At 39.7% G+C, this 15,620-nt stretch overlaps 1 protein-coding gene and 1 non-coding gene across 2 annotated transcripts in view; one reads left to right on the forward strand and one right to left on the reverse strand.

Annotated features, from left to right (window-relative positions):
- Positions 1-1,152: 1,152 nt before the first annotated feature.
- On the reverse strand, positions 1,153-1,293 carry LOC123637526. Its single transcript, XR_006734899.1, has one exon. It is a non-coding gene; the product is annotated as a U4 spliceosomal RNA (small nuclear RNA).
- Positions 1,294-3,241: 1,948 nt separating this feature from the next.
- Positions 3,242-15,620, forward strand: part of BUB1 (BUB1 mitotic checkpoint serine/threonine kinase) — a 41,138-nt gene continuing 28,759 nt past the window's right edge. Inside the window, exons 1-7 of the mRNA XM_045550095.1 lie at positions 3,242-3,386; positions 6,605-6,664; positions 6,746-6,884; positions 9,623-9,819; positions 12,314-12,357; positions 13,790-13,890; positions 15,516-15,568. Coding sequence (XP_045406051.1) covers positions 3,361-3,386; positions 6,605-6,664; positions 6,746-6,884; positions 9,623-9,819; positions 12,314-12,357; positions 13,790-13,890; positions 15,516-15,568 — 620 coding nt within the window. The 5' untranslated portion in view covers positions 3,242-3,360. The remainder of the gene's footprint in view (positions 3,387-6,604; positions 6,665-6,745; positions 6,885-9,622; positions 9,820-12,313; positions 12,358-13,789; positions 13,891-15,515; positions 15,569-15,620) is intronic.

Consider the following 15,620-nt stretch of genomic DNA (forward strand, 5'->3'; position numbering starts at 1 on the left):
TCTCAACTCAAGCCTGAGGGAAAAAGGCAGAGGAGAAGATTAAAGAAGACAAGGATGAGAACTGATGAAAGTTGGAGTACTGTCTGTGGCACAAGTTTCTAGTTAGTGAGTTTTTTAAAAATGAGCAATACATTTGCCAGCCCTTTGGTATTTTTTGCTTATATAGATATACATAAATTGCCACTACTGCTTCCATCTTTTTAGATTTTCTTCATCAAAGTATCAAACTACTCAGAGGTTCTTCACTTATTCCTGGCATGTAGAGATAATGTGAAGCTCTCCAGGCTTAGGAAATGGCACATGAAACTTCCTTCAACAAGCTTCTGAAGTCTGTGACCCACGTCTGTCTCTGTCCTCCTTCTCCTGTGCCTAGTCTTACTGTGTAGAAGGACAGAGGCCTGGTAACCTCTCCAACTCAACACGTCTAAAACCAAAGTAGCAGCCTTCTCCCAGCTTCGATGGCCTGATTCTGTTAACTCTCCCAGGCCTCCAAATTATCTTTGATTCTTTTCTTTTTCTTATGTGTTGAGGACATCATTGTGTTATGAGACTTCTCCTTCCATGAGATCTGATTCCCTCCTTTACCTTCCATTCCCTCTGCCTCCAACTTCACCTCCAGTTTTAATGCTGCAAATTGCTGTTTACTGCCCATTCCTACCCCTCTCCCCAATAAATCCTGAATACTACCAGGGTCAGGATTTAGGGTATTTATCATAAGATATAAGGTTAATTAACCTAATAGGGACATTAAGATGAACACATTGTGTGAGAGGATCATTTTAATTCTTCCTCAGAAAAGGAATAATGGCAAAGGAAGACTTCTATAAGCGAGGATAAAGGGAAGTCATTGAGTAAGCCAGGAAATTGTTCCTAGAAAACTGTCAGTTTCTAATCACCGCAGGCAACCCTACTATTTTATTCCTATTACCTTTGGATATACCCATAGTGATTGGCATTGGGTCAATGTGCCTTTTTTAAGGGACACTGTGGAAAAGCACCCAGAATACCTTACCCATAAAGAAGCCTCAGGGAAAAGAACCCCTAGTAGCAGAAGTGAAGGAGGGTAGACGATCTCTGTGGCTTTTAGAAAATAGAATATAGCTGAGTATAACTATCATGAGGTCCTTATGATCACAACTCTTTTTTTTTCAATCTCCATAGAGATAGTCAAAAATTGCCAGTGCTGACTATATTGCAAGTCATCACAGTGGGGTATTGGGAAAAGTTTTCAACTAGCAATAATCATGCCTTGGATAAACCACATTGGCTATGATACTGCCACTGCACAAAGCTAATCACAACCTTTATTTGCTCCAAAAAGACCCAGTTACTAACATAATCAAGTACAAACTCCTTAATCTAGAATCCGAGATTTGACATCAAAATATCAAACCAGTCTTTCAAAAAAGAATCCCTACTACTCATTAACATGAGTCCTTGGGGATGATCTCCTCCTGCAATCTTGATTTACACCTGAAAGGACCTCTCCTGGGCTCAGCCTCACCTATATCCACCCCCACCTTCACTATGAAACTTTATCTGACTAACAGGTCCCCATTACCGCTCCCTCCTCTGAACTCCCCTAACAGATACAGTCTGAATTCTCATTTGGCTCATGTATGTGTATATATATATGCACACTCACATATATACCACCTTTAAACAATTCTCTGTGTCTGTATCTTCATGTACCGGGCCAAATCACTAGTTTCTTAAGGACAGGTTCTGTTTGAGTTGGACAAGGTCGTAATTAGCACCTAGTTCATGAAGGATCCTCAATCAATATTTCCTAAGTGATTACTGATTGAGCCACTATTAGAAACAGTTGAAAAATTGAGTTGGTGAGACCGAAAATGTCTTAGATCCTGGAATGGTTAACAGAACCTGGTGCTTATCTAAAGACCCCAGAGTGAGCAACCTCTGAATAATAAACCACACAAATTGAATACTCATGTAGATCCAAACCAATCAACATGCTGCAAAAAATTCTGGACTCTGTGAGCATTGGAATTTTCAGAAGCTGCTAAATATTTTTGTAGGCATTTAACTTAAGAGGCTTAAGGGAGCTGAAACATCCACAACCTTTTTCTAAAATGAATGTAATCACATGAATAGCTCTTTATATTTTACTTGCTTTGTCAAGTGGTCCTTGAAATAATCTTGAAAAGTAGAGTGGGAAATTATTAAAAACCAAGGTGCAGAGAAGGCTAGGCTAGCTCTTTTCCATCTCACTCTTAAGAAGCATCAGCATATTACGTATTTCTTAGACATCGGGACTCCTCTACAAAGAGGTCTCTTTATTTTTTATTTTATGATTCTTAGGACCTTGGTTTCCAGAGTGCCTGGTCCCCAAAAAAGATGTTGAAATCTTTCTCACTGGCATTCTATAATCTACCTAAACTCTTCTGTTCTTATTTTAATTACCATCTGGATGTAGGGACAGCTCCAGTCCCTTGAGCTCCCATTCGCTCCAGGGTACCCACACACAGCCTATCAGATCAGTTCAATCAAGGCCGAAAGTCCACCAGCCCATGTGCCCTAACATCGTGGGCAGCCACTAAGCCAAAAACCACTTAGGTTTTTCTGTGGGTATGGATAAATCACTCCGTCTTTGCCACAGGATTTTAGAGTCTGGGACTAAGACTTTATTGGCTTCAACATCTGGGTTTTCTTACAGCCGAGGATGCAGAATAGAAACTGCCGGAAATGGGGAGGTGTCCGCGGGTGTCCGTGCAGGGCTCCGCCTTTCTCCCCACCTGCCTATCTCCTACCTAAGCCGCAGGCTGGCATTTCCCCCGCGCTCTGCGGCCTTGAGCAACGCCAGTCTCGACCCTACAGACGGGATTATTTTTCTTCGTTCCATGAACCAGATATAATGATTCTGGTTTATATATTTAAGCAAAGGGGACAAACTCTCAAGACCCAAGGACCGGGACACAGTTTTTCCGTCTCTGTGACCTCGAGTTGAACATTTTTCTCCTGCGAAGCCTTCCCTGGGATGATGGCTTAATCAAGTAATTATGTAAATCAGTTACCATTTGGCTAAAAAAAAAAAACACCCCAGTTCCCTACACCTGAGCCAAGCTAGCGCCCCCCACGACCGGCTCCCCAGCCCACCGGGTTTCAGTTCAATCTGGAGCTACGGAAGTGGGAGGAGCTGCTGGGGCACCGGAGGGAGGCGGAACTTGGTCTCCTGGCAACGGCCGTGGCGATTGGCCAGCCCTTCTGCAGCCGAGGCCAATGGCCGGGCGCCCTGAAAACGCTCGGCGCAGCGACTGCGGCTGCGCGCGGGATTTGAATAGGTGGCGGCTCATAGCTCGCGTCGCAAAAGAGGCCGCTGGTGGTCAGCGTCTTCTAGCCATGGATAACCCGGAAAATGTCTTTCAGTAAGTGTCCCTCTGGTGGGATGGGGGCGCCGAGGGGGCTGGGGCGCCCGGGGTTCGGGCCCAGCCCGCCGCAGATCTACCTCCGTCTGCCCCCTCCGGCCCTCGCCTGGGCTTTGGGGTTTGCCCCACCCAGCAAGGTCGTGGGCCGCTCGAGAGTCGTGGGGAGGACGCGGCACCGCGTGTCGCTGGTCTCGGCGGAGGCCACAGTGGCCGTCAGGTGGGGATTCGGGCAATGGGTGAGGCCCTCAGAGCTCTTGTGTATTCTTCGTAATGAATCCCCTGTGGACAGTTGCTGTTCTGGAAGAAAAAAGTCCAACCCAACCAAAAACTAAACCTTGTGTTTTATGAGAAATTTTCAAAAAGTTACTTATTAAGAAGTTCCCTCCCCTACTACAGTAGGGAGAGAATTAAAAATTGCTGTCTTCCCCGTAATCTCACCGTTACTTTTTAAAAGTCTTTGAATGCAGGGCACTTTAAGGAAAAAAAAAAAAAAAGCTTATTGTTGAGTTATTTGTGCGAGCCTGCTCGCAGTTTTTAAAGTTCCCACGCCTTTGTTTTATGACTTAGGTGATTTACCCAGATTGATTAAAGAGTTTTTAAAACAATTAAGTCATATGTGGCAGGAAGTGAAACTGGTTAGTTTTATCAGTTCTTTGGGATCAGAAGAGGGAAGTTGTTAAATACAGTCAAAACAAGTATCTATTTGCTTTACTACTTTTTCTTTGGCCTTCAACCTCGCCAGCAACTATGTTATTTTGAAAGTCCCCTCTCCCATTTTTAAAGGGAAATTAGGTCATTCTCATCTTATTTTGACTTTCTAAGATTAATTTAAGAACTGGGTGTTTTAGTATCAACTTACAGTGCATTTAGGCCATTTTACTAGGGAAAATTGCTTGATATTAAAACATGAAATGTTTACCTTGAGAAGGCCTATTACACATATTTTGGGAAAAAGGTTCTGACAGGGATTTATCCCTCTGCTAGAGGTATGAGAGAGATTCAAAATTTAGAAGCAATTTTTTTTAATTTTTAAAAGTAATATATTTATGATTTAAAAAAGATTTAGAAAAGTATTCGTCAAGAACTCTGATACCTGTCTACTCTCTTCCTACCCCTTCATATGTAACCATTATTCTTTATTGGATGTGTAAATATTTATGTTATTACAATATATTAAATGTCTATATGTTTGTATATGTGAGTGTGTGTGTACATTTCTTGTCTTTATCTCACATAAAATCAGCAGAGTGTATACACTGCTCTTTTTGCCTAGCAGTATCCTTGGAGATCTCTCTCAATCCATACATGAAGCTCTCTCTCATTCTTTAACAACTGCTACTACTATTTCATGCACCACAATTGATCCAAATAGTCCTCTATTAATGGACACAGGTTGTTGACAATATTTTGTTACTATAAATAATGCCTCAGTGAAAAATCTTGTACATATGACATTTTACACATACACTCATATCTGTCTTTTAGATTTTCAAAAGTGAGTTTATTGGATCAAAAGCAAATCAGGCTCCAATTTTGGTAGATATTGCCAATTTCCTTGGTTGGAATTGAGTGCACTTTCCCCTGTAAGCAAGATGTGTTAGAGAGCCTGCTTCCTATTGCTTCACCTATACAGTCACAATTCTTATTTTTGCCAATCTGATGGGTGAGAAATTGTATCTCAGGTAAATTTCTCTTATGAGAGAGGTTGGACTTCTTTTCAATGTTTGAGAGCCATGTATATTTTTCTGTGAAATGCTTTTATATGCCCTTTGCTCATTTTTAAAAATCGGGTTGATGACTTTTCCCTCAATTTCTGGAAGCTCTTTTGTTTTTCCAGTTTATCATTTCTCTTTTGACTCGGTGTTTTGTTTGATTGTTTTGTCAATTTGACATGTAGAAGCTTTTATTTACATGTAGTTGTCTTTAGCTGTTCTTTTGAGTCATAAGAAACATTGATTTCATTTGTATACTGAAGTGATAGCGAGAAGTATTGCGTTTTTAAATCATTTTTTCAAAACCAAATCTTGTAATTTCTCAGACTGAGAACCCAGGAGTATTCCTGAACTTGATTCTCATACCTGGTATGCAGTCCCATCAGGAAGCCCATTGTGTCTTTCCCCAAATTGCACACAAGCGCTGTTCCCACCCTGGTCCAGCTCACCACCCTGTCTCTGGGACTTCCCAAAGCTTCCTAGCTGGTTTCCCACTTCTCACCTCCCACCCCCCGCCCCCACTGATGTTTTAAAATGCAAATTAGGTTTTGTCACACCCATCTTCCACTGCTCATCACACTTAAACCACGCTACACTGGTTTTCTTTCTGTTCCTGAAATAGTCCAGTTTCTGAAGTTCTCTCAGCCTTGACCATTTCTCCCAGATAGCTACATGGCTGTCTGGCACTGATCACATGCCATCTCCTTTGAGAGGCAGGCCTTCCCTGACCACCCTATCTAAAAATAGTAACTCTTACTACGCTCTAACCCTTCTCATGTTTTGTTTTGCTTTGCTTTGTTTTCTAAGTACTTAACATAAACTGACATTATTTTACATGCTTCTTTTTGTTTGTTTATCCTACTAGCACCTGAGCTCCCATGGAGATTTTGCTTATCCTGGTTGGTTTTTTTAAGCTGTACTTGGGTATGTGGAAGTAGGGGAAGCAGAGTTCTCCGGGCACTCTTAGGGGCTGATTTCTCAGCATTGCCATCGTATGTTCTTCCTCAGGGACATTGTGTTATGGTTAGGCCAAGAAAACTGTATCTGGAAATTCCAATTTCTGGTACCCTGGGCTTATCTCACACTCCTTTACAAGCCCTCTTTGAACCTTTTTCCAGCCATGGCTCAGCCATGTCCTGGGGAGCAAGAGCAGGGGTCTGAGTCAGTGCCACACGTGGGTCCCACTGTTAGGAGGAGGAGCAGCAAACTTCTGGATGCTGCCCCTTATGGTGATAGTGACACTGGGGATCAGTGAGAGGAGAAGGAGATTCTTGGGGATAGAGCTGGGGGCTGACTTTCTTCTGGAAAAACACTGGCTGCTTCTGAGTTTTCTGACTACTTCTAAGTGAATGCCCTTTAAATTCTATATAGCATTTGGATTGATATTTAAGATATAATTTATATACCTTAAATATGTATGTAAATATAAATATGTATATAAATAAATAAGTTTTGCTGTTAGGAATTATCCCTAATATCCCTTGTGCATAATTTTCTCTGTTCTAGAATGTTTGAAGCCCATATGCAGAGCTACAAGGGTGACGACCCACTTGGTGAATGGGAAAGGTTAGCATTTAGTTTATTTTATTCCTTTAAACAAACTATATGCTGCTGTATGGAAAATTAACATTATTCTTATTTTTCTAGCTACATGCAGTGGGTAGAAGAGAATTTTCCTGAGAATAAAGCATACTTGACAACTTTATTAGAACATTTAATGAAGGAATTTTTAGATGAGAAGAGATACCACAATGACCCAAGATTCATCAATTATTGTTTAAAATTTGTAAGTATACTTTCATATGTATAATGAAATCTGTAATCATGTTGTATTTTTGCTTCTTTCCCCTAGATCGAAAGATCATTTTAAACTATATTTTAATTCTTTGTTTCCAATTCTGAGGATATAAACAGGAAAAACAAACTTTTTTTCTGTTCTCTAACAACACAGAAGATTTCTGTGACCTCTGGTCACCAAGAAGTGTGCGGGGATTTCTCCCCACCCGCAACCAATCAATCATTTCTGCAGCAGACAACAGCTGAGTGTCCTCTGATTCAATTCTGACACTATGTATTTGGAGATAGTGTCAGATTCCACAGGTTGAAGACTTGGTTCCACAAGACTGCTCCCCCATTGCCAATGCCATTTGTAAATGCTGGGTTGTTTTATGTGTGATTCTGACTGACTATAAAGCAGGGTTCCCACAACCCCCTCCTTGGGTTCAATTAATTTGCTAGAGTGGCACATATAACTCAGGGAAACACAGGCAGTCCCTGGGTTACAGATGAGATACGTTCCCGAGAATGTCTTTAGGTTGGGTTTGTATGTAACTCAGATCCTGGTGAACAGCATATACGGTAGTAATAATAACAATACTGTAATGGCTCATATGTGATAATAATACAGTATAATCCTATAATAATAATACCCCTGTACTGTAATAATAAGTTACAGACACTATTGTGCTCTTTCTTTTAATTCAAACAAACTGAACATAAAAACAAACTCATACACAAAGTTTAGATGGAGATAGGAGACATTTCAAAAAAGAATATTAAGGGTTAACACTCCCCTACTATTGCATCAGTGTCTTGCTCACTGGAAGGGGCATTGTTGAGGCAAGAAGGTAGCTGACATTAATCAAAGGATGTTGATGGAGGTGGTGCTGGAGAGCATGGACTGGGTGCTGGAGAATCGGGATTTGATTCTGTTGCTGGAGGAGGGGAGCTGACCACTGAGGTCCGTTTCTTGAAAAAGGTATCTAGAATTGTTAGCACAGCCTTTTTTCTTTTTGTCATCATAAATGGCCTTGTAGCAGCTGATGTTCTTAGTACCTGCACGGCAAACCTTTGTAAACAGCTTGGTGTTAGGATCTTGCTCCTCAAGCTTAGCAAATCCTGCTTCAATGAGATGAAAGCCTTCAGCGAATTTTTTTGTCATAAACTTTCTCAGCTCTGGATCTTCTGATTCTTCATGTTCTTGTGTTTCTGTCAGCTGCTTCTCTATCTACCTATGATACTAGCCGCCAGCGTAAAGATGCTATCGGACAGCTTACTTCACGCAGGTTTGTTTACATGTGCAGAAGAAACTGGTATCCGGATTATTAGTTTAATTATTTATAATAATTATAAATTATCCTTGTGGGGAGCCCGTTCATAAGTACGGAACACCATAAGTCAGGTCACCTGTGACCTGAGGACTGCCTGTACTTACGTTTACCGGTTTATTATAAAGAATATTACAAAGGATACCAATGATCACCAGATGAACAGATGGATAGGACAATGTCCTCTACCCCCACATCTTGTCCCACTGGAAGGTCTTCAGGGGCAAGACCTAACACACATGGGCTATCATCTCCTATGGTAATAAGGCCCTTTTCTGGAATGCCTCCTGAAGAACCTGCCTGAGTTTGTTTTACAGTTAACTTTTTTTTTATAAATAGAAAGAATATACTCTAATGATACAAAAGTATAATATAGTAAACCTATAAACAAGTTATATAGTCATTTATTATCAAGTATTATATACTACACATAATTATATGTTCTATACCTTTATATGACTAGCAGTGTAGTAAATTTGTTCACACCAGCACCACCACAAACATGTGATTAGTGCATAGAGCTACAACATTAGAACAGCTTTGACATCACTAGACAATAGGAATTTTTCAGCTCCATTATACTCTTACAGGACCTCCATCATATATGTGGTCTTTGTTGACCAAAACATTTTTATGCAGCACATGGCTGTATTTTACAATATTACACCAGTCATAAATTTTTTAAAGTTGTATGGCCAGTGGTCTATATTTTAGAATCTTTGGCTTCTGTATTGTGCAGTTGGTGATTACATTTTAAAATCCTCCTCTGTGTATCAAATCTGCGTATGTTGCAGTACAAGATAGAAACCATTAAATTATAAGAAAGTTTATTGGATAAGAAGTATGTTTGGGGAAGGGAGGGTAAGCAGGCACTCCTAGGTACTGAGAGGGTTCGTGGGAGTATATTAAATTCCATGCGATTCATTAAGAAAATTTTAATTCTCAGAAACTAAGTTTAGTATTAAAAGGAAGTGGTCGTCTTGGGTTAGGCTTTAAAAGGTTGGGACTCTTAAATCTATAAGTAAAGGCACAGGGGCATAATGAAATCAGTGGAGTGAATAAGGTAAAAGTGAATTTGTTCACTAAATTACAAAACAATTACGATTAGAGGCATCCCATGGAACTTGATGGAGCAAGCTCAGATTAAGGCAAATGTAATAGTTTACATAATGGATCAATATAGACCCCACCATCTTAGGAAATAGTATGGGTAATAGTGTGGGGACATTGAATGTCAAGGAAAGGAATGAGCCTAACTTTTAGGTTTGCCATTAGAGAACCACACATGCCTTCCCTTATACAGTACACCCTGAGACCTCCACAAAGACAGAAGGAATGTTGAGTTCTGGTGGGACTTGGCCAGAGCTAGGCTAGCAGTTTTGTTGTTCTTATGTCTTTTTGCTTTGGGTTCCCGTAGGCTGAGTACAACAGTGACCTTCATCAGTTTTTTGAGTTTCTGTACAACCATGGGATCGGAACCCTGTCATCCCTTCTGTACGTCGCCTGGGCGGAGCATCTGGAAGCTCAGGGAGAGCTGCAGCATGCCAGTGCCATTTTTCGGAGAGGAATTCAAAACCAAGCTGAACCTAGAGAGCTACTGCAACAGCACTACAGGTAGTTTCAAAATAAAACTCCGCTTTGAAATATTTCCTACTTTCAAATATAACTTTTTCTCTTAAAAATTATATTATCTATTTGTACATGGAAGTCCTCATTATGGAAAATGTGTGTAATACCAGGATAGTGTAAAGAAAAAGAAACTTCCCAGAGATATTACTGCTAACATTTTGGTGTATTTCCTTCTGTTATCTTTTCCTATGTCTCCTTCTGTGATCCTTTCCTATGTCTACGTGTGTCTTTGTGTTTGTATATTTTAACAGTAAATCATACTATATGTCTCATAATACATATCAAGCTTAATACTTCTCTTAAGTTATGAACTAATTCTGAAGTGGTTATGAAATCTGTCACAGAGTTATGTCATAATTTAACCACTCTCCAACTGGATATTTAAGTTGTTTACAACATTTTGATTTTTATAAAGAAGACCATGATGAATATTTTAATGAATAACTTGGTGTTCACAATTTTTTTTTACTTTTTCTGTAATTAAATATGCCTCATTTAGGGAATTTTAAAAATTCAGAAAACTAAAGAAGCAAAAGAAAACTTTTGGCATTTTTATTCTCTGCTTGTTACAGGATTGCAGGCATGCTGTAATATGCAGCATGTGTTACATATGCAGCTTTGTGCCAAAGTCTTTTTCCTTTATCATAAAAGTATTTTTTAATATGTTTCCTATTTGTATTTAGTTCCTTCTGATAGATTCTCAGAATTGAAACTATTCAGTCAAAGGATGTATGAAGAGTTTTTAGACTTGGGGTGCATATAACCCAACTGCCTACTCAAAGGTTATACCACTTTTTTACTATCACCCTCTCATTAGTAGAATTTGAGACTCTATCCACTGTATCCCTTGTCAGCCTTTAATACATTCATTTTTCAACTTTGCTATAGTACTCATGCTTTTTTAAAAACTGTATTGTGAGAATTTCCAAACATACATTAAAAAAACAAAAATTAATATAATGAAGTTCCATGTATCTACCATCTACTTTTAATAATTGTTAACATTGGGTCATATGTTTTCTGTGCTGAGGAATTTTAAAACAAATCCAAAACAGCAAAATATTTTACCCCAAACACTACCATAAACATCTCTGAAAGCTTATTTCTTATACAACCTTATTCCGTAATCACACTGTTAATGGAAAAGAACCCAAATTCTGTGAAGTAATTTAAAGAGGTTTATTCTGAGCTGAATATGTGCAACCATGGCCTGAGGACCCATGCCCAAGAAGCCGTGAGCAAGTGGTCCCGCAGTGGTTGGGTTAGTTTGGTTTTATACATTTCAGGGAGCCAGGAATTACACGTAAAGTCATAAATCAATATGTGGAAGGCATACATTGGTTTGGCCTGAAAAGGCAGAACATTTCGAAGCTGGGCGCTTACAGGTTGTAGGTGGGTTTAAAGATTCTTTAATTTATAATTGGTTAAAGAAATGAAGCTTTGTCTAAAGGCTTGGAATGTTTTAAGATAAGGAAGTCTTATAGACAAGCCACCAGACATATACCAAGACTCAAGTGATGTGTTAAATAAATTGATGACCTATGGATGTGGATTAACCATTGTCTTACATGGCCTTAGGCTTAGTAATGATTTTGTATCTTACTGTTACAAAGAATAACTCCAAAAAGGACAGGGCACAGCTAAGCATGTCTGATGTCTCTGACCTCCCTTCTCAGGGCCAGCAACTCAGCTTTAAGGTTTTTCTGGGGTCTGCTTGACCAAGAGGGAGTCTATTCAGTTGGTTGGGGGAGGGGGCTTAAGATTTTATTTTAGTTTACAACACCTAACAAAATTAACAATAATTTTTTAATATTATCTAATTTTAAGTCTTTCCTCATCATGTAAAATTGATTTTTTTTTTACCGTTGGTTAGTTTGAATTAAGAGCCAACAAGGTTTAGCATTTTATTGTACATCTATAGTGTGCTCTTTGGCTTGTGTCACCTGAAAATGTTAGGCTTGGGAGTTGCACATTACTGGACAGGTAGAGTTGATGTGCAAAGGGGCCATGAAATGAGATATTTAAGAAGTTCTCACAAAGGGTGAGCAATAATATATCTGCCCATTGATGTAGTAGTCTAAGTACTTGTATACTTTCACTTCTTTCTTCCAAATATAGTCATTATCTCCAGAGGTATAAAACACCTAAAATAGGAGTTCAAACATCCTATGTAAGAACATTTGCAGAGCTGATACACAGAGGAAAAGGGTGCATTTGTTATGTAAATTTGAGGAATACTGACATAAGGCAAAAGGAGGAATTTTTCTAATAGGGGTGTTTTAAATATGAAGATATTTCTAGCATTTTATTTTTTAAATTTTGAAGCAACTCTAAAATTCAACTTGTACATTCTCTCTTGACCTCGGTCTTTGCTAGCTTATAATAAGCTGTCTATGGTATTTAGTTTCCACTCTAATGTAGATATGTATTAAACCATAACTTTATAATCTATAGTGATATCCTTTCTGCTGTCATTTAGGTTATTTCAGACACGCCTCACTGAAACCCATTTGCCTGCTCAAGGTAAAATAAAGCTTTCTGAAATGTCTAAATTGTTGATAATTTAGTCTTTGATTTGTACCGCTTTTTTTTTTTCTTTAAAAAAATAAATCCATCTAGTATTTAATGAAAACCAAATTGTTCTGTCTCCACATAATAGGGAAAGCACTATCATAACCATCATGCCCACTTATATAGCCCTGGAGAACAGGAGCTTGTCTTAGCACTTTAGAAGAGCAAAAGGCAGGCGTGATGGCTCACGCCTATAATCCCAGCACTTTGGGAGGCCTAGGCAGGAGGATTGCTTGAGGCCAGGAGTTTCAGACCAGCCTGGGCAACATAGTGAGAACCTGTCTCTATGAAAAAATAAATAATAAAATTAGCCAGGCATGGTGGCATGCACCTGTCTGTAGTCCCAGCACTTTGGGAGACTGAGGCAGGAGAATTGCCTAAGCCTAGGAGTCCAAGGCTTCAGTGAGCTATGATCATGCCACTGCACTCCAACCTGGGTTACAGAGCAGGACCCTATCTCAAAAAAAAAAAAAAAAGACTGAATGAATGAATGCAAACAAACATGTAAGAAAAGCTTGATAATTTCAGTGTATTTCTTAGATTAAAAAATACTCAGGAGGCTGAGGGTGGAGGATGCTTGAGCCCAGAAGTTCTATAATCGTGTATTACACTCCAGCCTGGGTGACAGAGCAAGACCCTCTCTCTAAAAAAAAAGAAATCAAAATTGCCCAAAATAGAGGACAGTGCTAACTCTGGACTCCATCTGTTTTGAATTGAATCAAATGTGTTTAATGCAGCTTTTAAAGGAATGTAGCCATTTTTTTCTTAGAAATAAAAGTCACATTTCAGAAATAAACGTTGAATATCCTATCCTGTTGTTTAAAATAACTAGCTAGGTTTTACATTTCTTTTGGGTACTTCCTTGGGCATTTTGAATTGATCAGAAAATTATCTCTATAATACTTATCTAAAAAATGTTTTAAGGATGGGTGCAGTGGCTCATGCCAGTAATTCTAGCATTTTGGGAGGCCAAGGCAGGAGGATCCCTTGAGGCCAGGAGTTTGAGACCAGCCTGAGCAACATAGCAAGAACCCATCTCTACAAAAAAAATTAAAAAATATTAGCCAGGCCTGGTGGCGCACTCCAATAGTCCCAGCTACTTGGGAGTCTGAAGCAAATGGATCACTTTAGCCCAGGAGTTTGAGGTTGTAGGAAGCTGTGATGATGCCACTGCACTCTAGCCCAGGCAACGGAGTAAGACCCTGTCTCCAAAAATAAATAAATAAATGAATAATGTTTTAGTTATAATTTCTGAGACAGTGTGAATGAGTTGATATATTTCTTACACTACTTACTGAAAGATCAGGAGACTGTATTATATGAAATAATTTTATTTAATTTAGTTTTACCCTTATTTCTTATTTCATCCTCTCTTCCCTCATAGCTAGAACCTCAGAACCTCTGCATAATGCTCAGATTTTAAACCAAATAACAACATCAAAATCAAATCCAGGAAACAGCTTGGCCTGCATTTCTAAGAATCAGGTAACAGTGACATTTGTGGGTTGTATGGAAACTGGGAATGGAATTGACTGGCCATCCTGGCTTCCCTCTACACCCACTTTGACATTTCATTTCTTTCACCTGTCTCTCGTGACTCTAACCTCCATGTCAACCACCTGCTCCTGTGGCAACTTCCTGGGCCTGTTGTCCTGTCCCACTGCTCACCTCAAATATAACTTGTTATCTGACCTAGAGACCCCACCACACAACCTCCTGTCTTCACTGCCCCCAGCAGCTTCTTCTACCAATACCCTCTCCCCCTCTGTTCTGCTGGCCTCTCTGCACAGGCTCAGGAAATCCCTACCTTGGATCATACCCACCTGGAGGCTCCTGAGTCTGCCTAAAAAACTCAGAGCCTCAAACATTGGTGGCTGTAACCTCAATGAGAGCTCTAATACTCCCAGGCACTGGGACTTGCTTCCAGTGTCCCAGTTCACTCTTTATGTTTTATGTATCCCTTGTGTTTCCCAGTCTACTCTTTTGTGCCAAGTTATACTAATTTAAAATTTCATTTCACGCTCCTCAAACTTGGAACCTGGCTACTTCTAGCCTTCTAGTTTCTCAGGAGCTAGCAAAATACTATTTCAGAAACAGCATAGGCCAACTGATGACATCTGTCAATTTTCTGCCACCAACCAATAAATTTAACTGCATCCTTCCATGCCATTCCAGTGGGAAAAGATAGCCTTCCACCTGTGCTTGTCTTCATTCTCATCAAGATTTTTGCCCTCTTGAGACTTCTTCTGCCCCAGTGGCTTATCAACATGTAAAAATGCTCAAGTCTCTCCTTCCCTCAGCCTCACGTTTCCCAGCATCTTTTCCCTCATAGTACAGGTGCTCTTTCAGAGTTTACCAAGGACCTCCCTGGAGCTGAGTCCTATGGAAATGCCTCTGTCCTAGTGCACAGAGGCAGGTTTTATTAATGTAACACATTACTAGAAGTAAAATATGCATTTCTAACTTTGATAGATAGTACAAACTATTCCCATGTACATCATATCTATGCTTTCCAGCCTCGTTGCTTCCTATTTCCCTAAGTTTTAGACAGCAGAGATGGGTCTTATTTGTGGTCATATTCCCCAGACCTAGCTCAGGGCATGACATGGAGGAGGTGCTCAGTAAGTATTTGTTTAGTGAATGAATGCTAGCATTGGGAACTCTTGCAGGGGTGGGGAACCCGTGACCTCAAGGCCATGTGTGGCCCTCCAGATCCCCAGGTGTGGCCCCTTGACCAAATCCAAACTTCACAGAACAAAAAGATTCGTTCTGTAAAATTTGGGTTCAGTCAAAAGGCTGTACTCAAGGATCCAGAAGGCCACATATGCCCTTGGCAGGACTCTTCTCTACTACTGAGTAGGGCGTTTCTTTTTTGTTTGTTTGTTTTGTTTTTTTCACTTTCTTATTGGATTGAGTTACAATAGTTACTGTAAGGTTAATGATGAAAATTAAAGCTCCAGATGTTAACTAATGTAAAGAACATACACAAATGTGCTTGAGCTTAAAAGATGTCTCTTCCCTCAAGCATCTTCGTACTGTTTTGTGAAGTAATTTGGGTGAAGGTTTCTTCTCAGATAAGTGAATGCTTATGTTTGTTTTCTGTCTTTTAGGGTTCAGAACTTTCTGGAGTGATATCTTCAGCTTGTGATAAAGAGTCAAATATGCAAGTACCATCAATGTAATAATCTAATACCTAGTTTCCTTCAAGTGCTACT

The sequence above is a fragment of the Lemur catta genome, chromosome 4, assembly GCF_020740605.2.
Source record: "Lemur catta isolate mLemCat1 chromosome 4, mLemCat1.pri, whole genome shotgun sequence".
Lineage (NCBI taxonomy): Eukaryota > Metazoa > Chordata > Mammalia > Primates > Lemuridae > Lemur > Lemur catta.